General features: G+C 45.5%; 1 protein-coding gene across 2 annotated transcripts in view; it reads right to left on the minus strand.

Annotated features, from left to right (window-relative positions):
- LOC119399533 (nose resistant to fluoxetine protein 6-like) overlaps nt 1–24,232 on the minus strand; it is a 90,376-nt gene that overhangs the window by 11,777 nt on the left and 54,367 nt on the right. For both annotated transcript variants that reach the window (XM_037666352.2, XM_037666345.2), the window contains exons 10-13: nt 7,431–7,510; nt 5,892–6,014; nt 3,668–3,996; nt 769–911 (exon numbers count right to left, since the gene is read on the minus strand). In XM_037666352.2, coding sequence (XP_037522280.1) covers nt 769–911; nt 3,668–3,996; nt 5,892–6,014; nt 7,431–7,510 — 675 coding nt within the window. The remainder of the gene's footprint in view (nt 1–768; nt 912–3,667; nt 3,997–5,891; nt 6,015–7,430; nt 7,511–24,232) is intronic.

The following is a 24,232-nucleotide window of genomic DNA, read 5'->3' on the forward strand; positions in this document are numbered from 1 at the left end:
CTGCTGCAAATAACACGTGTAAGTTATCCCTTCTCCAGCTTCAATAAACAAGAGAATGTAATTGTGCGCACCATGTCTAGCCACCACACCTTGTCTCCGTGGCTTTCCATCCATTTCAACAGAATCCACGAGTGTAACTGAGCATTACGTTGGTTAAGTAGTATTATCAGCACGCCTGGGCATTGCAAACGCGTTTTTCCAGGAGCTGAGTTCTCACCATTTTGTTTTGAGCGAGTGGTTTAGCCATCTAAATTATTGTACTTCAGAAGATTATGAAAATCGGCATAAGGCGCTGCCACGTTTGACCATGCATATATGTCGACACATTATATTCTGATAGGTTGAAACCTGTCTTGTAAGTTATGCGAAGAGGCACCACTTAGTGTCGGAAAGAGGCAAATCAAGTTCACCGCATCTGAAATACATGTGCCTGAATTATGGTATATCGCTGGCAGTGCCGACCTTGGGTATTCTAGCAGCAACGCGCGAGCGAGTGCCCGAGGTATTATTTGATTTTTGTTGTCTTCCTGTCAAATCAAATAAAGTCCAGGTAAGCGGCAAGTGCAGCACGTTTTCACCTATTGGCTAAACCGGATGCGCGCGTTATTGCTTACATTTCTGAGGTACGTCTGTACTTCATGGAAGTTTTGAGTTTGAAAATGTTTGTTGGAGTTGGACACATGTAGGGGGATACTCGGTGCGAAAAGAGGCGTGGTGCAGCCGTCCAAAACGCAAGCGGTCACAACTGAGAAGCAGCGCCATACTAACCTGTATGAAGTGGCTGCTGTAAAGGCGCTCCCGGATGCTTCCGAAACGCACGAACAGCACCAGGATGTGCAGCAGGTAGGCGCTGAACGACAGCCGGCTCAGTGCCACGAACGGACCCCACGACAGAAACCGGGCGGGGATGCCTGCGTGTACCGATGCAGCTCTCATGATGGTTGCAGCTCAGTGTATACGTACACTTTCTTGTGGAGTACAGTTGGCGATTTACTGTGGGCCAACCAACCGACGAGTTGCAGTTTCGTGCGGTGCCGTTGTCGACGGCCGAAGGACGGGAAGAAATCCGGCTAAACGGTAGCCGTCACGTTCCAATTAACGTCGTCGTAGGTATGGTTTTATAACGCGCAGCTTTCTTCGCATCTTTCGCACGTTTTCGTGTGTTCGGTGATTGTTGGTCATTTTCCGCTCATACAAAGGCGCCGGTGTCAGGTGCATGCTCACGCGTCGCCCAGTTGTGGGGCGTATATGACAGTATTTTGAGAAGCACGGTGTCGCGCAGATTTTGGGTCCCGCTCTCGAAGCCGCTTCCCTAATCCTCTGTCGGTTGCAGCACCGCAAGTGGGAGAGGAGAAGGGCAGCTCCTTCTTGCACGCTTTCACCACTTTAGTCAACACGCACATGACGAATCTGCTTATATATATAGCGACCTATGATGCGGCTACTGATGCGCTACGCAATCGGGCAAGGAAGGAACACGATCGAAGTATCCTCACTGCACTAAATATACGCCTTCAATTAGCACATTATTCATTTAATAAAGCGAACAGCTTTTTAAAGGAATTTGTGGTTGTTCCTATCTTTCTTCTTTTTTTTCAATTAAAAGGCTGTACACAATATTGTGGTAACTGGTACACCTCGTCTCGGAAAAGAGCACACAGGGTGCACGTGCGTTCTGCTCTAAACAATTGTTCTTATGCCTTTTAGCACGTTGTGCACATGGCATATGGCAGTCAGCGAAGACAGACCTTTACAAAGGCAAGAAATTTGTTTTACAGGACGGTTAAATATGTATGTGGTACGCGGATAGAACAGCGGAAAGTAGGAGAAACGTTTAAGCACGCGGAGCACGCACGCGCACGCCTTCGTCCTGCCAGCGCCTCGTCCTGCCTTTGTCGGCGGTTATTGTGGTATGAGACAGCGCTTTCGTCATCACGTGTACAAATGTAATTACGGGTAGATTTGACATCTTTAATGCGATGAAATTGCACGCCATAGATGCTTGAAATAACTCTACTCAGTCCCGTTCAGATACGTACACATGCAGAGAGGTGATCTATCCAATTTGTTTTGGAAAGTCCATTGTTGGAAATACCTTCAAAACCTCGGCAGTGGCTTGGTCCACAGTATTTCTATTGTGATAGCAATTACACGGACACTCGACGAGTTTTTGCCGTCGCCGTCATGTTCCGTATGAAGTCCAGATCGATAACATCGCCTCGCGCGTCGTACGTTCTACGTGCTAGTGAAAGCGCGCGAGAGCTGCCGACGAACGCGGCTGAAGCAGAAATGAAACGAGCCGGCCATCTCCGTCGCGCGAAGAGCGCATGCGATTACATCGCCCCGCGTGTGAGAGCTGCCGACTATCGCTCCCCAGGCAGAGAGGAAACGCCCCGCCCATCTTTCGTCGCGCGAAACGCACATGGATATAGGAGCCGGAGGGCTGGCGGCGTGCCTACAGGAGGAAGTGCGTACTTTGACTTACAGGGCGTGGTCACCCGCGGCCGTGCGCACCGTATATCTCTAGTGTGGATAAGCAAACGGCTCATACTTTCGGACGTGCTGTGCTGTCGTCGCTTCCTTCGCGTTGAAGCACTGACAGCATGAAAACCGCTTTGCTCGCTGGAGCGGCCGTATTCCCTTACGTCAGCGTTTTGTAGAGTGACGGCAGATCGGATCCCAAAGGCGTTAGCTGCTAGCCTTTTTTCGTATAACATTACAATTTGTCGCTATCGCATTCATTGATTCTCTCTTGCGGCGAAAGTGTGACATTATTGTTAATTTCTGATTACTGAGGGCATTTTTGATGAGGACAGATAAAAGTGCGTATGGTACGAGAGTGGGGAGGGGGTGCAAGTGCTTGGTAATTGGCAACCAGTTCGTTTATGTTCTTTGATAGCTCTTTGTGGCCGTTAAATTCTGAGCTGAACGGTGAAGCTAGTCAACATTGTGCACTGTTTTAATCAACCGCTCGAATTTTCGCCAGGAGCTCATTGCGCTCGTAAATGTCATTGTTAATTCTAAATGTAGCTGAATGGAATGAGCCGTCCTCGCTTTAGACTCTAAAAGAGCAGGCACCCATCTACAGTAGTTTGCTTCACTGCATTGCTTATGAGTGAAAGGTGAACGCAGCTTGCCGTAATTCATTTGGCAGTATTGGTTCATAATTGTAGTTTGCGAGTGGCATATTTTTACGCAACGCTGCTCGGTACCGCAACTTACCTATCATATAAGCTCAAACGTATGACGTAAATGATTTTTTTCTTTTTGCTGGCCGGGAAGCACAGCAAGTACAGCGCTGGAGTGTTGCGGCTCGTGATCGAGTGCGCATTGCGTATTGGGTGATGGATGATAAATTGAAGACTTCACAGAAGGCAACGTTGGTCACTTGTTAAAGTATATAAAAAAATAAAAAAAACAGGTTGAAGATTAGGATTTCTTGACCTCAAAACGATCGCGCCACATGACTGCAATGTCAGCGGGCGCCTACAGAGAAACGAATTGCGCCTTCCCGAATTTACAGCAGTGCGATTCATGTGGTTGCGTGAAATATTTTTATCAGCATTTTCAAATAATTACAAGTTTAGCCGTACTACAGACATGAGGCTCCCGTGTTAAGCAGCTGAAGATGGGCAGCAGAGGTGACCGTGTACGTGTCGCGGCGTACCCTTTCGGTCGGTGCACACGACGTAGGCGACCCAGGCAACGAGCAGTCCCCAGGCTGTCTTGTGCAGAGACGCGTACAGGGCCGCAACGGCCGGTCCAGGCAGCAGGCCCTTGTGCCACTGCTCGACCCCCAGGAGGACGGCGAAGCCGCAGCCCGAGGCCGCGGCCCAGCCGGCGGCGCGCCACGCCCCACCGGCCCACCACGGGGATCCCTTGGCGTCGAGACGCCCGGAGGAGCGCAGCAGGTAGGCCAGCAGCAGGCCCAGTGAGAAGGCGCCCGCGTGCGAGAAGGGCCGCTTGAACACTTCCGTGTGCGTGCGACGAGACTTCCTGCATGGCCGGACGAGAAAGGTGGTTTCGACATTGTTACTGCGCACGACCTGTAGGGTAATACTGTGCTGCGCCAATAGGTATACGCGCACCGGTTTCAGCAACAATAAAGTGTAAGATACAGGTACCGCGCACTTAAGGTGAAAAAGGAAATTTTCTGTTCCTTGACATCCGATTGGAAAAGTGTAGGGCTAGACATACCGCGGCGCGGATAACTTTCGTACACTACCAAGACAAAGCCAAGAGGAGCGAAACAGCTAAGACGTGGTAAATAGGAGGCAGTGGTGTAGGAAGAATAGCGCGAGAACCTAATAAAACATACATCTGCGATATTGTTTATTTTGATCTTATGTACTTTACTCATTTAAACTATACCGTGATGAATCCTAATGATCTAAAAGCGCGTGGCCGAAGTATTTTTTTTTTGCGCATTAACTGTTAAAACTGGCCCACTACGGCTTCTACGATGTTCTTCAGTTGATCAAAAGATTGGAGTCCCATTTGCGATGGCCGCATTCCGATGGAGGCAGAATGCAAAAATTATACAGCACACAAATTTGGTTGCATAATAGAAAACTGCGGTGGACATAATTAATCCGGTGCCCACCATCAAAGACGGCGTGATCTAATATTTTGGTTGATCTTTTAATTGGTACGCTTTATAAGTCTTTATTGGTCATGCCTTCTATTTATCATGACTTATAGCTCATTTAATTGTTATCGTTATCGTTTGATTATTGCAGTTTGATTGCCATAAATAGAGTGAATAATACTTTGGGCTAATTGGTGCGTTTTCTTTCTCCGATGTATGTAGCTGGGCTCATCCTGGTCGAAAGCCCTGTAAGAGGAGTCGCAAGCTCACCTCAGCTAGCGGGCCGCAGTCACGAAAGTCACGAAATTTAGTCTCCCGATGGACCGAGATGGTGAAAACAATTGAAGCGGGGAGGGGGAGTTTGAACAAAATGTCAGCTAACGTTGTCATTTGAAAGAAGGCTTTTCCCATATCTAATATATGGGTCATTTCTGAAGGGGATTTGATTTGTCGTCAGGTTTCGAGAAACGTATCGCTACTGATCTACAGAATGACTGAAATCTGGAAATCTGGGTGCCGATTCTGAAATATAGAGTTTTTGTTCCACGGTTATGCTTTAACATATGGTGACCAGATGAGGTGCCTCACGAAAAAAAAAATGCTTGAGACCACACACGTCTGGTAGCTCACGGACATACGTACTAAGGAAAAAATGTGGGACGAAGACAATCATGCGCTGGTCGCGTGTTTGATACCCCTCTCCTAGAAGAAGAGGAATATTACTGCTGTATAGCGCGAATAACTGCCGCTAACCGTTCATTGGGAGGACCCTCGACCCTCAAGTCTGCAGCATGCACCTGCACTGATTACACAACTGCTAATCTTCAACAAACCTGTTGAGTGCGCCAGGGCCGTGCCCAGGAATATTTTTCGGAGGGTGTTTGTCTGTAGAACGGTTAACTTTGTCAACTGGTGGTCGCTGTGAAGGCATGCAAGTATTTGAATATCATCCGAAAAGTTAAAGCATGAAAAAAATTCGGAGGGTGTCAGAACCCCCTCAACCCCCCCTTAGTTACGGCCCTGGAGTGCGCTATGAAGTGGCTACCGAAAACGCATTTTCTAGCCTGGCTCGTGGCTAGTATTCTGCCTTTCTTCGTACAGCTACCTCTGCATAAGTGCGTAACCGATGAGTCGAGTAGACACAAAGAACGCACTGCGAACATTGCTCTAAAAATGATTCTTTTGCTTGCCAACTCCGCAAAAACATTAACTGACTTAACATTAATTAACAGTACAAAACACGTATGGAATTCTTCGACTGCATGCGAACACGTTTCAGCAGGGTTGGAACGCAGAAACGTACATGACGTCTTCCGCGAAGTATATTGTAACGGGGTAGAGGTCGCTGTATAGCGTCTGCAAGGCTATGTACACGGTGCACGCCAGGACCATGGTCAGTGTTAGCGCCAATCCTGCCTTGGGCCACCTGTAAAGACACGAATTTCCACACGTTAGGCTCAGCGACATATTCGAAGCCATGTGCGGACATTTATTCCCACGTAAACTGGTATGGCAGTGGAATTCGACAGCTGTTTGCTAGTTTTCTCGCATTTCCATGTTATTACTGGCATCAGGACGATTTTTCTGAAGCCATAAAAGCCGCCATTATGACACTATGTTTCTCTATAATAACGATGTGCACACTTTATTACCTTTTACTTTGTGACAAGAACGGTAGTTTGGGCTCGTTAATTTGACATGAGAAACGGCGAAAAATTAGAATAGCGCGACAAAGGCAGGCGTTGGCTGTCTGTCGAAACAAAGGTAATTGGTTCTTGTAAGCTTACTACTTTTATTTATGTATTTTATTTATTTCATTATATCGCGTGCGCAAACACAAACACGCACGCACGTACGTGCACTGACTTTTAGCAGTCAGGACATGAGCTACCTACGAACAAGTTTTTGAAATTCATTACGGGGTCACTTTGAGTTGCATTGAGATATGGCAGTTTACTCCACTCTGTTATAGTGCACGGTATGAAATATTGAGCGTATCTGGATGTGCGGCAAATTAGAACCTCTATTTTTAACGGATGACCACGACGAGGGAGTGCAGCAGAGTTGATATGAAAGAAACCATCGTGAAAGGATGGGTGGTGATCAAGTTTATGGAAGAGCGTGAATCGTGCTATTGTGCGATGTAGTGACTGAAGTTGAGTTCATTTTTGCTTTAGTAGTTCGGCGCTGGTGGAATATACTGAAAATATAAATTTAGCAACACGATTGTGCGGGGCCTTGAGGTTATATGAATGATACATTCTTGGTCTGGGTCCTACACAGCTGAAGCCTACTCAACTTTTGGCCGAAGAAGATACAAAAAAGTAGAAAAGGAGTCTTTACGCTCGCGTTCAGACTACGTATTCAGCCGAAGCCGTCGGCGGTCGACGGAAAGATGCGACAGGCCCATACCGCGGTGGAAATCAAGGAAGTGCACACCCCAACAACCGCTGTTGCGGCGTTAGACGAGGTGGGGGGAGGGGGGTACGCAGCGCACAGAAAATTTCGGGGGGCGTTCTAACATCGAAACACCTCCCCTGGCTACGCACCTGCTGTGAACGGGCCCATTTGGTTACATATCTCTTTCATCTTTCTATGCTCTCCCTCACCTCCCCCCAGCCTGTAAGACCCTTTTTTTTCTTATTTTTTTTTCTAGTTGACATGTAGATACCCTCCCCTTATCTTATGGCAATTGAATACATGCAAGTGAACAAGACCAGACCTGTACCAGAATCGATCTGGGGAATCTTGAAAACGCAACTTGTTTTTTGCTTTTAAACGCAAACTTTCAAAAATATCTCTATCCTGTGCTGAGCGAGGACTGTGTCACAAGTGTACTCACCTGACGAGCAGGATGACCGCTGGAGTGAAGCCCACTAGTAGCTGCAGGTCAGCAGCGTAGAACCACAAGTGTGGGAGGCACTGCGTTTAAATAAAGCCACCAATACCGCATCTGTCAGGCCTGTTCATCTCGCACCATGCTGATAGCGGTCTACCTAAGCACACCTGGTACGTCGCAGTGGTTCAAGGACTCGTAACCGAATGCTACGAGCTGTCTTGCATTTAGTGGTACTCGCACACGGTCTCAGCTAGCACCATGACACTATAACTCTACAGAGAGCCGAAGCGAACGAAGAACTGAAGCCCTGTGAAGATATACGCCCTGGCAGCTGAACGCTCTGTAATGACTACGGGGACGATGCACCGCTGCTATCAACACCATTATGGCAGGCGCGGAGCCTGCGCTGACACACGACCGCGGTGTAAGAATAACTTGCACCGCTGTCGGGACTTGGACGCGAAAGAGTAAAAGTTGCCTTATGCTTGCTCGCCTTGTGTCGCCTTTGAGAACTTCAGCTGGCCGACGGCTCCAAAGCCACGGCACTGAGTCCAGAAGACAAAACGTGTCAGCTATACGGTCCTCGTGAATTTTAACTATGCCTCCACGCTTGCCTGACTTGTCGTTGCAGAAGTAAAGTGGGCACTCGTTAAAATAATGAAGAAAACTGGACTCGACGTTATAATCCCTCATTCACTATATAAAGCGAAAAACCAACATGACACATGTGGAGCCCGACATCACCGCCACATCACCGTCAGCGAGTCTTTTAGCAAAATATTACGCATATGCTGTCTTGGATTTGACCTTAATCATGGAACATTTTTAGCTCTCACTGCGGGTATTATTTACTCATCTCCACGTCGAAACCTGCTTCGATACTTCCTTAGCGAACCGTCCATATGATACGACCGATCAGTCTCCACAGTATATAGCGCAAAATTACACGCCGTTTATACCGTCCTCACGACACAAGACGACAAAGGCGTTACGTAAGTTCCTTCCTTCAATTGACCTACTTCAAGGACTCTAAAGCGTTTATTGTCTTTTTTTTTTTTTGGCCTTTGACTTCGGTGTTTTGCATGACCCACCAAACAGCTTTCCGAAGGAAAACACCATAAAAAGCAACTTGTAGCGGTGGCAGCAAATACCTTTCCGAGCAAACAGCTTGTTTTTAGCTCAAGTTGCGCAAATGGTGCAGTGCCAATATGGCAATTGTTTATGTGAATACTCCCAGATGATACGTTTATTTTGGACAAGAATTCGTCCAAATTGTGAGCAATGTATATGCACATGTAGCTAGGTGAGAAATAGTTATGGGAAATGGTTTTGTGAAAAATATTAACACATTAATGTGACACCACTCTACTCACTTGACGCCTGTGTGAGCTCAAGCACCCATATGGCCATCTACAAACTGTGCGATTAACGTGGCTTCGTGAATGTAAATACATATTCGCCGCGGACGTGCAAACCAATTTAGCGGAGGCTTGTCATGCTGTGTGTAAGCTGCTTTCGTTTACGGCCATCATTAGTTTCATCTTTTAGAAACTTAATGCCAGAGCGTCCAGCAAAGGCAAGAGTTCCGCGCAATTTTAGGAGTCAAACGCTAGCCTTATTCATATGAGGTGTTTTACGCTATCGTAAACAAATTTTAAATAAAATCGGCTGTCGAATCTAGCACAAGCCTACTCACTGAGCTGTAAGATTTGGCGACGGATTTTGCCCACACTGGATAACAAAATGCACTTTTGATAAAATAGTGAAATTTCAATAATCGACTTTTTAACGAATTGTTCTAGGACATGTCTCGCGATATACAAAATGAAGCTAGGGATTTCACAAGCTACGTCCACTTGGAACGCCAGGTGTCAAACAATGGTTGTCAAACTTGCAGTAAAAATGTACTTCTGTTGTACTTACCCTTTAACAAAGAGCCTTTTTACGCATCTAAACTCAAGAATCATTGGAACACAAATGGATAAGTTGGCAAACTTTGGCAACGCACATCTCGAAACAGGAGTCGTCCTCAGAATTTGCTACAAAGTGGATATGAGTTACAAACTCATCGGCGACAATTGCCATGTGCCAACATGTGCCAACGTGCAACATGTGCCATAAAGTAATGAGTTCAATGCGTAATTAGCGAACCTTCGGTAATTATTTAAGCATTAATTTTAATTTCAAGTACAAATAATGTCCGCCACTGAAAATGAAGTATAAAAGAATTGTGTACATGACCCGAGTCATTTTAAAAAATGTGCTAAAAATAAGGCACCCCGTAGTATACTTCCCCGAAGGGAACGGGTCCGTTATTATTATTATTATTATTATTATATTATTATTATTATTATTATTATTATTATTATTATTATTATTATTATTATTATTATTATTACAACGACGCAGACAGTGACCACATAGGACTGCAAACGTATCAAGGGTTCAGAAGCTCATTTCAACCGAATAACTACTGTTCGTAGTCATTCAGTTGACGGAAAAGAGTCACTAGAGTCTGGGAACGTTTTCGTCAAGCTTTTAGTACGCTATATTTCATAACTCGTAAGCACCTTAATTACTTCTGTTTATCGCTTCTTATATTTGCCCACTTCTTTGCGCAAAGTCTTTTCTCAACAACATCGGAATTTAAAGTTTCTTATTTTTTTGTTTAGGTGCAATAGATACGCGATCTTTTGATGTGCGTAACACGGGTACTGCAATAGCTGTTACGTTGTGTGGTTCTTGTAAGCGCTTGCCTACGGCGACAGGCGACCAACTCCTGAATACCGAGTCGTCATCGTTCTGCGAAACTGACATGCATGACACAGCTGAATTCACTTTTAAGGGTCCTTCCTCGAAGATGTGACGCACTTTAAACTTTTGCGCACTCGTTATTCGTGTCGGCTACGTCCACAGAATAATCTCACTAGGGTGACGTACTTCATAAGCGAGACGTCACGGCGAGAGTAGCGAAGAGCATCTGCCTGCCCGTCGATACTCGAAAGAAGACTGCCTACATACAGAAACCTCCACTCGCTGGGGTCTCACATCTTTATCAAGTACGGTGTACTGCAGATCGCATTCTGAACCAAATTTGTAATTTAGTAGGGCGACATATTGCATGGTGTGGGCCATCCGTATGCTATTCACATAGCCTTGTGTTTCAGTCATCGTCACATTCAAACGTTCCTTGCTGTTGCATTTACTTGCTGCACTAGGATAATTATTGTTCCTTCCTGCAGGCATTCCTCACGTGCATGACGAGTGATATCGCCTTAAGTTCATTAAAAACGCATCAACCGTACCGGCCGCAAGAAGGAGTATAACCAGTAGGTGGAAAGCGTGAATGGGGTCAGATCCGCGCCGTGTATATATTCCTGCTTCTCCTGACACGCCGCAAAGCATGAGCGGAGCGAATTAGGCACGCATTACATAGCCAGCGTACTCCACACGCACACCTCTAAGAAAAAGGGTCAAAAGAGGGTCTGGAAGTGCTACTCGGGGTCATCTGACCCCTTTGGAAGGTACAGGCGAAAAAAAGTTCGCATTGGGAAGGAGCACGGACCCCATGAAGCGAGTTTCGATTGGCGCTATACGGAAGAGGCGTAAGCCTACATATCGCAGCTCGCCCTTTGGCGCGTGGGCGCCTTGCTCGGCGAGCAGACGCAGACGGGGTGGCGCCGAGGTGGCGCGCGCTCTCTCTCAGTCAGAGAACCGAGAACACCAGTCCAGTCGTCTCGGTCTCCTGGTCTATTGGAATGCGTTGCGTGGATGAGTTGGTTTGCGCGTCTTCGGTGGTATTGAAGCCGGCTCCGTGCACGAAGTGACGCTTGGAGGGCGGAATATTCATGGAGACTGCAGACACCGATAACGGGCGCCAGTAAACGGTGAGTGTACTGCTTTCGTAGGTACTAATTATACAGCTTTAGCTGGGCGTCTGCAGCAGCTCTGCGGAATCTGCCCGCCATTTCCAACAGTAGCCTGTATCCGAGGGGCTGTTGCGGGTGCCCAACTAAAGCTGTCAGTTAACGAGTTGCCACCGTTATGCGCGTTGCTGTACAAGCTCCCATAAAGTGAGCGATGCAAACAATAATCGAGGGTCATTTCTTGCTGATCGCACGTCGTGTCGGCACTACTGAAGGTGCAAGATGTCGTTTTGGGGTGCACTTTAATCTACTTCATAATAACATTTCCATCGACCTTGAGTGTGCGGCGTGCTTCCACGCGTGGGAACGCGAAAAAAAAAAATGCCTGTGTACAGAACGCTCAGACGCACTATATGTAATGGTTTTTGTTGGCTTAAAGACGGTAGTTTGAGGTGCCGATATAGTACGGTGGCTTCCAGAATGTACGCGGTAGTCATTCAAGTTGGACACGCCTCGCCGGTAAAGTGAAAAAAGCTCCGGACTTTCGACGGCGCGCGATGTTGCGGCCGCCGGCGTGCACTCTTTTCCCTCGTTTCTGTTTGCTGTTTTCGTGGTTTGCATACACTGCGATGACGTTGGGCGCTATAACAGAATCGAGTGAGTGTACGTGATTGTGGGAGTTATGTGCGCTAATTCTGGCATATGACATGTCTGATCTCGACGTAGACGGCGTACGCACGCGCTGGGTGTCGTTCGGGCCCTAGTACTCGCATCTGTTTATCTGAGTATTTAAGGATGGGTTACGTTTGTAAAACGTGCGGTCAATAACCGCTCACGGCATGCCCCTGGCTGCCGGAGGAAGTGCTTTGTTGTTTTTTGTTAGCCTTTATTATGTCTGTGTGAACCACTTATTGTGTAGGTTTTGCAAACTTTTACTGCAATTTCATTTTCTCATCATAATATCACGTTCTGCTTTTCAGATACCGTTTTTCATGGTGCTCACGCTAGAGTCACTAGAAAAATTCTAGAGTCACTAGAAAAAGTGACTCTAGCTCACGCGGACAGGAGCGACAACCTAGCAAGCCACAAGTCTGATGCCTCAAGCCGTCACCACTTTTTTATTTATTCTTAATCACAAGGAATAAATATGGAAACATGATGTCGATTTCTGCTGTTCATTTAGCACCATATGACACTGTGCACATCACAGTCACACATTTTAGTTGGCTATACTCATAGAAGCATGTAAATGACGAATACCCAAACTTCTTAATTGGAAATCACAGACCATCTTTTCGCGCTTTCTATATAACTTTGTTGGAAAATATGTGTTGTTTTGACGAGTTTTATTAAATAATGCTAAAACTGAACTACTCTTTTTTTTACAGTCGCTGGGCAGAACGCCAAGTATTATTGATGGCTTGCTTAAATGAATATCCACTATTTTAACAGTGGTCGCGCAAAAGTAGAGCAAGGATCAAATGATGTAGCTTAAAAAGTGTGGAGTCGCTTGATGCTTCGGTGTGGGTCCCTGACTCCCCTAGGAGCGTTACCGGCAAGGGTCGTCTGACTCCCTATGAGTGGTAACGTATCTCCGATGAGAGTCTTTGCATCTTCCTAGAGGGTCAGGGGACTCTCCTAGAGCGAGACGACAACCCACCAAGAGAGTCACCGTGACTATTTAAGAGAGAGTCCTATACGTGAGTCAGAACTCTCCGAAAAGAGTCACGCTACTCTTTTTTTTTTAGAGTGCAGGCGTACGTATGGTGTGCAGAACGTTACACGTGATGGCATCAGGAAGGGAGTGGAGGGAAGGGTGTTGTTGGCACAAATCGCCGATGGATGTGTTCCGCGCTGCTGCCTGCTCGCCGCGCGAGGGCTCACGATTTTTTGCAAGGCCAATCGCCGAAACGAGAGGCTGCCGCAGCAGCTCGATTGGAGAGTCCGGAATACCATCGTCGACCATGCCCTCCTTCAGCAACGATGACTCTGTCATTGCGCTGCGAATGTCGGAAATACTGGAACAAGGACATTTAGAGGCACGGCTGAATGCGCGCGGATCATTTTAGTCCGACTGGTTTAGTGCAGTAACGGTTAACCGGAATGTGCGTGAGTAAGAATGAGCCGTCACTGTACAGAAAAAAAGTAAGAGAAAAAGGAGAAAGGAATACGCTGTCTGTATTGCTGTTGTTTAATGATTGTTTTCTTTCTTCGAACGTGTGCCGCATACACGTGAAAGGCCATGAAATGCCACGACAGCTCGCACTCAAGGGGGACTCAGTATATGGGCACGAGAAAGTGCCAGGAGAGGTCAGTTGAGCGACGTTACACAAAACAGAACGAGAGAGTCGTATGTTGGTCAAGAAAACATCGAGGTATATAGGGGGCTGGCACTATAGCACGCAAATTGGCGCTCGCGATTTACGAGGGAAAATGCGCGCGAGCAGCTGATCCTCGAACTTACCGCTGATTTTTAAATATGGTGAATGGCAACGGGCAGCGCTAACAAACAGCACGAAACAAAACAAACACGGAAAGAAAAGACTAAGACGTAATGTGCTTTAGATACCCCTAACGTGCTTTTATGTGTCCTTTGCCGCTCTATTTTCGCTACTCGTCACCGTTCCTCATTGACTGGTACAATACAAGAGGGGGCGAAGAAAAGGTCAGTCATGACGTACGTACGCTTTGTTATCCCACGAAGGGAGGAGAGTGCTGAGGAGCGAAGAAGGAGGAAAGAGAGAGAACACCGAGCATGCGCTCATTCGGGAGGTGCTCGTCGAGACTACAAGCCCCGCCGTTCCTGATGAGGGCGGACTTCAGGTACTGCACCGATGCATGTGTCACGTGTCGCTTCCCGAGTTAGCGACGCAGGTGACCACACTCTATCTGCCGTTGTTAACGGGAATGAGGCTCTTATCCAAGAGGTACTACGTGGTGTGGCTCTCTGGTCTTCGTAAAGGGGACAGATGCAGATAAGATCTGCGAAAGACTTCTCACGTTCGCGAAATGCCGCACGAAGGTTTGCCCCTTATCCAACAAAGAATAAATAAGCTTTTCTCGACGCCACAACCATCCACGGCATGGTCTTCATGGAATGGTCTATAAAATTAACAAGAGCTCACATCTCTTATGTAGCTATACGATGGATGGTTTTCTTAAGGCTAAACAGACTGCCATATGCCACATATGCAACTTGGAACGCTTTCCGAATCGTCGCTAATGCCAAAACTGAGAGGCATAGCAGTACTACTTTGAAGAAACTGCGCATCGACACGCCTGAATGGTGATGAAATTTTTTTTTCTAGAACATTTCCATCCCGCATTCGAGAAGTTTTGTTGATCTACCGCCTCTCATGCATTTCTTAAAAAAAAAAAAGAACGTTCACATCGACGTGAAAAGTCAACGATGTTTTTGACAGAAAATATTACTGCATTAATAGCGGGATTGACAATGAAGAATATACGTTGTAGAAAAATTTTCTCGAATAAGATTCCACTTAGGCGAAGCGGTAAATGTTTTCCTGCACAATGTGGAAACAAACGTCGGTCACGCCGGTGCTCGTGTACATACAGTCCTAACATCCTGCGCTTTTGGAGCCAAGTCCTATTTTCACTCCATTCAAAATCGTATGTCGGCCTCTTGAGAACATACCATGCAAGTGCAAGATTCTACCTTTTTGTTCTTCGAGTTGGCAAACATAAAAAATGCTTGACTTTTCATAGTTGCTTTAAGCTGTGTGGCTTGCTCGATGTCCACCTGATACAAGTGAAATAAAGGTAAGAGCTGAGCATTAGTCAAACCCGAATTTTAATTTTGATATATAGTTAATATGATCGTGAGGCAGTATAATAAGGTCACATACATATGTGGTCGCAGATATAATTCGCAACAATCACTAAAACAACCCAGTGAAGCATTAGAAAAGTTTAGTAAGCGCCGAAAGAAAAATGTTCGATGTCGGGAAGAGTCAGGGCTGGGCAAAGATACTTTGAAATTGTATCGCGATACGATACAAGATACTCAGGCAAGAAGTATTGGAGATACAGATACAAGATACTGCCGCAAAAATTGTATCCGATACGATACTTGGCAATTGTATCTTAAGATACTTCGATACATTCTCAAATTTGTTATTATAGATCCATATAATGTAGCAGCAAACGCCTATGCACGAAAATGTCTTTACTGTGACCTATTTTGTTTCACTTGAATGAAATGTCTGTTAGTATCTCAAACGTTTTGCCCTTCTTGCTCAAAGCATTAATTTTTGGAAGGAAACATTAGTTTCCTTCCAAAACAACTTATCGGGGTTTGTTTTAGCTTCCTCACAGGACAACACTTTGTACACTTCGCTGACAGCGGTACTTGCTTTGCACAGCTTGCCGACCATCTAGCAGGTTGCCATATAAAAATAATAACTTCAAAAGAAGCCTTCGCACGACGGGGCAAATACCGGTGAGGACTTTTTCCATATCTGTAAAAGACAGCTTGCACAATACCGTATATCCGGACAGGTGTACAGCAGCAACGACGCTGGTAGCGACATTTTTCTTTCTTTTTTTTTTGTGGGGGGGGGGGGGGGGGTTGACGCATGGTGTATACTAGGGGTTTGAGACCTTTCGCTAGCGGCCCGGCCCGCACACATGACTGTCTTCGTCTCATTTGTTTTTATTTTCTAAATAAGTATGTTCGTGAGCTGCACAGGCATGACTGGTCTCAAGCATTCCTTTCGTCAGGAACATGTGATCACCATGTACTAAAACATAACCGTGGAACAAAAACTCTATATTTGAGAATCAGCGTCCAGATATCAGTCATTCTGTACATCGGTATCGATGTTTCTCGAGTCCTGACTCCAAATCCCCTTCAGAAATGACCTATATATAAGATATGGGGAAGGCTTCCTTTCAAACGTCATTTTGTTCAAACTCTCTCCCACCATCTTCACTGTCTCGGCCCTTGCAACTAAATTTCGCGACTGCGGCCCGCTGGCTATAAGCTCAGATTGAGACCCCTGGTGTATATGTAGATGACATAAAACTGCAATGAATTTTCATATTTTACTTATCTGCCGGCGTAAAGGATTCTTTGTTGATATACTCACTAACGTGCAATCTTTTAGTAATTTTTCTTCAACGAGAGAACATGTGCAACACAGAAACGTCTCAGACGTACAAAGCGTCTCAGGACACCGCCGCTATTCGCGCTATTGCCACTTGTAGCTCCCATTACGTGGCGATTAGTAATGCGAAAAATATTTAAGAAAGCCTAGAACAGGAAAACAAATATAAGTTAAATAGAGAGGTGGTTGGGTATATCAAACATTCACATTGAATGAGTACAGAAACACGACACAGACGGCGCCCTTAATAGCTATGAGCATGATGTATTGTCAACTTACCTGTTGGGACAATAGAAAGTTCAGTGCCTATTGAAAATTGCCTGAAACGGCTCGTTGGGACGCTCATGAGGAAAACAGAGCAATCAGTGAAATAAAGTTTCTCGAATCCCCTTCCTAACATCTTAAGATGACTCCTAATGATTTCCATTATTATAATGCAAACTCAAGTTCGCTTTTTTCCTAAGCGGTAAGCAGAATGTTTTGTACTGTTTACTCAAGGTACGCCCAGATAATTATATATTTGTTTTCAAAATCGCCCTGTCAACGTGTAAATGTGTAAACAGTAGTGAATATAAAGTAGACAGAAGAATAAAGCAGAGATCTTATTTTGAGAGCGCGTTACAAAAGACATACTGCAGTGTCCAGACCAGAAAAACAGCGCAGAGACTAAGGTAATGTAAGGGACGCAAAATGACAGCTAACAAAGCGCTTGTGTTAATAATCAAATTATGATTTCATAAATTCTTTGAATAAATGTAGCAGGATGTGAAAAATACGGTACGCCAAGATATTTTCTGTAAGGTAAACGTTTGCTCTTTTAGATCTAACATCAGTACCAGTGGTGCTAACGTTGTTACACTTTTATTTGCATATAAGTTGCTTCATGGCATGCAAGTCAAACTTACATCCACGAGATCCTTCAAATCGTTGATATGTAAAACACACGCGACGCAGAGGAACCCCATTTTTGCACGCATCACATTTAGTTACGGAGTAAGACGCAAGACGCGAGAGAATCTTCAATAACGACACTGTAGCAACATCAGAATTTGCGCGATACACGCGGCGCAGGACAGTGGCTAAGAGCAAGTGTCGCGGCATTGGCGTAACTAAAAAGAAAAGAAATCGAGCAAACAAAAAGTACGTGGGCTGGGCGTAGACATCCGCGCTTGTCTTCCTCATGTTCTGCCCTCACTGGGATACTCTGGCGGAAAAATAAAATTGCGTCACTGCCCCAAGACTCATTCAGATGGCTTAGTGGTACCTGTACCAGCTTGAGAAGCGGAGCTTGGCCAGCGATTATTGTTTCGCACGGTTGTGTAGCGATAGAAGTATCTTGTATCTTAAGATACACGATACATTATCGAATGTATCGGAAATACAGATACAGATACTCGTTTTTCGAGAAGTATCGCGATACAGATACAAGATACACATAGAGTATCTAAGATAGTATCTAAGATACATGTATCTTCGATACTGCCCAGCACTGGGAAGAGTAACACTCCTATTACACAGTTTATTATATTCTCGCATAATAGCAAATGGAGGGGAGGCCTAAGCAAATGAAAGAACGCGTTGCACGAGTTGTCAGTCAGGAGAGAGTGTGCGCACGATGCAAACAACAAATAGTTTTTGTTCAACATTATGTATCATACGTTTCATGAAAACTATAGCAAATGTCCAACTAGCCTTCTGTCAGTCAGGTTCAATAAGCGTCGTATCTTTAATGCGATGGCTGCATGCAACGAGTTGTCTTTTCGATTCATTCAAAAAGGGCAACAGCGAAACGTTTTGCAGTGTCAACACTACTGAGCCTTGAAGCAAACCAAACGCTCTATGAATGACTAGCTCAGTTTGAATGGTAGATCGCGCAATAAAAAAAAATTGAGTAAGGAAACGCTGATACACGAGAAACTGGCACTATAAAAACCTGTCGAGCACTTTTGACTCGAGAAACGTGTGCGCGGCGCAAATATTCTCAAAAGATGCCCGGCCGGCAATTCCAGCACGCTGCACGCAATTATCGCCAAGCCTGGTTGCTGGCCTCTCTTCGTCGTGTTTTTCGTTGTTTTCTTCGAAACGCGCCGCCCGCTACCGCGCTCCGCATTCGCGGTCAAGGGTAGAGGAGCCTCGCCGGGCTGCAGCGTCTAGCGTAACGCTTGGCCTGTTCACTTGGACTTCTTGATTCTTTCCTCTCTGCTGGCCCCATAGCGCTTGCGTTCGTTGCACCGAAACTGGCTGATCGACCTTCGGTTGTTCTCGATGATACCGATTAGTTTCTAGCACTTTCCGAAACATGAAATCAATGAGACATACGCGATCGCACTCATCTGAGATCGACCCTGCCCGGTTTCGGGTCAATAGCTGATCATGCGGCAGAGCTTGAGGCGGTCTATCAAAGCATACAACCGGCACGCGACGCATGCGGTCAGCTCGGGCCTTGTGAAACATCAGAGTGGCTCCCGAAAGCGACGATTTAACAATATCGCACATTCTGAATATCTTACTCAATATCGCACTGCTGCCCCATATCCGTTATTGTCATCGTTGCGTTGTACACACATTATTCTTTTTTTGAAAATCACATTATGTAAAAGGAGAGGTTGGCACGTTTAGGTGGCACCGACTACTCCTCGTCGCATGAAAAGTAAAAAACGCAGAAAATGTGACGCACAATTTGTGAAAGATGAATCACAAAATGCAATGATCGATATACAGGGTGTTTTTTTTTTAGCCCGAAGGAAACTGCCCGACTGACCTTAAATAAAAGTTTATTCATTCATTCATTAGACAACACAGATTTTTAAAATAACAATTCTACGACAGTCAGGCTCCTGTCGATTTCGCACACGAACTGCGTGGAAATACGTTGGAAAAGGTGGAAACAGGTTGCCGACTGTGACATTGAAGTGACTAATTAACAAAAACTGGTTAATTAACTTTGTAATTATTGACTTGAAGGCAGTTGTTTTTAAAATGAAGTTGTAGGCTGTCACAATTTATGGCATACCCGCATTTCATAACCCTCAAAAGTTGCGCATAATTTGAGATTTTCATCATGGAATTACAATGGCGATATCGAAACCGAGCGCGCCCGGCGCGCAGGAAACGCGGCCGCTTTGTGACGTCAGATTGGAACTACCAGTTCCGGTCTGACGTAGATAGATAGATAGATAGATAGATAGATAGATAGATAGATAGATAGATAGATAGATAGATAGATAGATAGATAGATAGATAGATAGATAGATAGATAGATAGATAGATAGATAGAAATTGGGCAGATACCACGCCTTGTAGGAATCGGTTTCATGCGAAACAATGAGCGAGTAGTTGTTTATGCTACATTTTTTTTTTGTGTTTGAGCCAAACGTTACGAGGTGGATCGAAGTGTTTTTCTAAGCGTAGTAGTTGTGTGCCCATTGTGGCTTTATCAGGCACGTTGACTACACCGGCGTTTAAAGGGTAACTTATGGTATGACGTAACGTCCGCTCTCAGTTTAGAGCACAGACGTCAGTAATATCGAAACGAAAAGCACTTTACGTTGCGGTGATATGAATATCATACGTAACTTTCGTTAGCGCATTCCTCCTGGGTCGAGCAACGCTTGAGCATAGCTTGCTGAATCATTGCAATAAAATGTAATGTTTATTCGAGTTCTATAAAAGTGGAGCCCACGCTGAACCACCATTGATGTTAACCCGGCATGACGCCTGTATCATATATGTAGGATAAATATGTAATGTTTATTGCTTTGTTATAAAATTACATAGCAGCACTGCAACCACAATTCACGTTGCACCGACATTACACCTGCACTGGGTCTTTTTCCAAAGCAGTTTCAAGTCACGGCGTGGCTCTGTGGTTGAATACCTAACTGCCACGCAGAATGCTTGGGTTCGATTCCTGCTGGAATCCTGAATTTTTATTGTTTGTATTCGTCGGTTCAACACTGCCGATGCCGGTTTTTCTTAACTCTCTCGCATTTAAATTTCCGATGTTCCTGGAAAGATATAAATTGTCAATCACCTGTGGCGCATACCCGCTTACCGTGGCCTGTGGTATACGAGTATGTGCCGCACGTGTCTGGAGGAAAGGATTTGACGGCGTACGCGACAGGATTTTCACGTTATTGATGTCCTGACCACACAGCCATATTCATCAAACCCTCTTACCCTCCCATGCCAATTTTGGTCTACACCAATCTAGGGATGCGATCACGACAGCACCCAAACGTAGGCGGCTAGATAGATAGATACGTAGATAGAAACGCTCAAAGTGCCTGAGGTTAAGAAATGCTTCGCTAGATAGATAGATAGATAGATAGATAGATAGATAGATATTTATTATTACTTCACCAGTAGATAATCGTCTGCGCTTGGATCGAATTATAGCGACAGACAAAGGAGAAAGACATGGAGGTTATCCAAAAAAATCCGCTTTTATACTCTAAGCTGGGAGATAGGGGAGGTAGAACGATGGGAAATAAAATATACTAAAGCAGAGAACACTGAAATACGATCAGCACAGGCTCGCGTGTGTGAAGCTTTATAAGCATGTCTTATCAGGTAAGTGCCACTGACAGCACGTATACATTATCTGGTGCCCGAGGAATTGTTGATAGGCAAGCGCTTTGTGTATAAAGTTCAGTCAGGCGCCGAGACTGCAAATGAGAAATTCATATACATACATATTACTAAGATGCGTGGCATTGAACTATCTTAACGTCGCCCTTTCAGCCTTTCAAGGAGCCCACCGATCGCACCACAGAAATGGGATGAGAACCTTGACAACGGTTGTTAAGCATGCGGAGACAGCGTGCGGAGACAGCACGCCAGCGACCGATCTGGGTGCGGCTGAGCGGCTGATCACTTAGAAACTGAGTGACAAGCGCAGAACACTTTGCCCCGCATGAAATGCAGTTCGCTTGCTCTCGACCGGCGTTGCAACCTTGATCCGATTCCATAGGCATTTTTATTGCACCGAATGAATCTTTGTCAAGCACATGTTGCTTTTCCATGCACACTGTTTCTTTCGTGCTGCGTGCGGTCCGTATAACAAGCAATTACAAGAAGAAACTCGATGTGCCACAGATTGTGTTCAAGAAATAGGACTTAGCTGTTATGCGAAAAGTAGGATTACAACAGAGGTATGAACATGCGGGCTAAACGCGTCCTGCAGGTTCCCTTGATTTTCTCCGCGTTTTGCTCGATACTCGTTGAAATCGTTCACATTACATCTTCACCGCGAAATTCTTCCGACCAGAATGTGCGTGGATGGATAGATGCTATGAGCGTCCCCTTTATAACGGGGCGGTGACATGTCTGCCACCAGGCTCGAAGGCGAAAAAAAAAAGAGAAAGAAGAAAAAAAGCTTCCTTGTTTCATGTTGTCCTAATGCCTTATCTACATTGATTAAACCTATGCTATTATACCAAAAAATATAAATTCACGGTCCATCTCTCTGCCTCTTAAGGCAGAATGACCTTATTTTCCCCCATTATTTATTTTTGTACTTTATCTCTACTTTTCTGCCACCAATACTCTAACCGTCTCTTACTTATTTCTATCGCGGACGTGTTCAGCTTTCCATTGTTGTCCCTAAAACCCAAGGCTTCATGTAGACTCGTGCCCACACGTATACCTGGGTGAATATCGCCACATTCAATCAGTACATGTTCCATCGTTTCCTTAGTTCCCCCGCAGCATGTACAATGTTCTTCTTCGTTACTGAATCTCGCTTTATAACTACGCGTTCTAAGGCAGCCCGATTTTGCTTCAAACAGTAAAGCGCTTCCCCTTGAATTATCATAAAACCTTTCCCTCCTTATTTCGTTTTTTCCTTTTCGGTAGTTACTCAGAGCCGGGTCGTGAGAGAACGCGAACGGCCTCTGGCGACAAATCGTGGCAAGATAAGTTTTCTTGCTAAACAAAGAATCGTCTGCCACCTCCGACAGCACATCTAAACATTTTACTGCGTATATCATTCAGAAAATGGGGAACCAAGGCAGCCTTTACAGCGGCTGGCTGAGTTCTTTACACTAGAGGGAGTTTGCAGGTGGTGATGCCGAGGTCGTAGATGACACCAAGTACCTTTTTTGCATCGATGTGACGAAACTATAAGCTGGTGGGCAGATATCGAGCGAACGTGTTCGCATGCGATGGCATCAACGTCGAATGGGGCATTGTAAAAATCGCGTTTAGCTCGCCTATACATGTGTGCTGTGGCAGAAATTCCGGAGTCGGTGTCGGCGTCGTTGTCCGTGAGCGAAAGTTCGAGATAGATGCAAATAAAGAAATAATAAAGATATTCGGTTCGGGTGGGAATCGAGCCCAGGACTCCTGCGTGGAAATCAGGTGTTCTACCATAGAGCCACGCCCGTACTTCAAAATGTTCCCCCCAAAAAAAGAAAGCTATATGAATTTCATGTAGTGCGAGTATGGTGTCCTTATAACGCATGTAATATTGCGTGGCAGAAGCGTAGAATCGCACCATGCAGGCGTTGAAACATGTTAATTGCGCAACGAATATTTTGGTTTAAGGGCCCGAAAATTACAAAGCGCACAGGCATAATTAATAATCATTATCAGCAGCCGCAACTACGTGTGCAGCTGCGTAGGTGCGCGTGTTGCCTTACGGACGCGTAGTGGGTACCTCGCCAATTCGCAAAAGGTAGAATTATGTGGCAGGGGGCGCTTGGCAGCTGTACTTGCGGTAGGCATTCTCGGATAGTTTATACGGCCGAATTACACGCGCACAGACGTTCCTTTCAGAACTGAATCAGAAGTGAACCGAATTATGGGCGAGTTTGCCGACCAATGATCGCTATTAATATAGGCTGCCTTAAGCACGCTTGTGTCGAGATAGAACCGCACAAGAAGACTGGCAAGAAGCAGATATCCGAAGAAAAAGAAGTCAGTCAAATGCGTTTGCACGGGTTTCAGATTGCCTTGCGTTGGACTTAGATGACCATTCAAAGACTACTGCTCCCCTCCCCCATTTTATGTGAAGTCATTTGCATGGCCCACGACTTGGCTTTAGCGTTACATTTTGCCTTTTGGATGTGGTATGTGACGAAGACGGAGGTAGTCTAAAATAATGTCACGGTCGTTCTGTATGAGAGGCGTAATTGGTTGGAATCACGCTCCTTTCACGCATAATGTCAGTCGATACACACTTGTCCCTTTCCCATACACCGCAAACAGCAGCCAATTACCGGAACATGTATAGACTTGCAACTGTAAGTGCCTCCTGGCGGACGCGATCGCTAAAACGAACGTGCTACAGTTTCGTTCGTTTCGTGAACGACATTGCCTTGAGTTCGTTCTTCGTGTTTGTCACGCAACATTTGTGACGAGGATATGTAAGGCCACCTTCTGCTACAGAGCTAAGTTCCCTCTTCATTCCAAGCCGCGTCTATGTGCAGCCTAACCGTCTCGCGTTCTAGATAGCATCATGATGAAATAGTGCGTTGTCGTGTAGTTGTTGCGCGGCACATCGAACAAGTGACACGGACAATCGCATTGTCAGACGCGTCAAGCGCGCTTGCGCGTCTGGAGGTGCCGCTCTGATGGACGAGTCTCGATTAGATCGTAGCGTACGGCGAGCGTAGTACGCTACGTTAGTAGGCCCATTGGTCAAAGGGGCCTATCCGAGGCCGCCTAGATAAACGCATGAAAATGGCAGACTGTATTGCTTACGGATGCATGATGCATACTTATGGAATACTCACGGAAACAGTTTGCCCGTAGGGTGATGTTCAGGCTGAACAAAGTGCGCGCTGAAATCAATGTTTCTATAAAACATGTT

This window comes from Rhipicephalus sanguineus, chromosome 1 (genome assembly GCF_013339695.2).
Source record: "Rhipicephalus sanguineus isolate Rsan-2018 chromosome 1, BIME_Rsan_1.4, whole genome shotgun sequence".
Classification (NCBI taxonomy): Eukaryota; Metazoa; Arthropoda; class Arachnida; order Ixodida; family Ixodidae; genus Rhipicephalus; species Rhipicephalus sanguineus.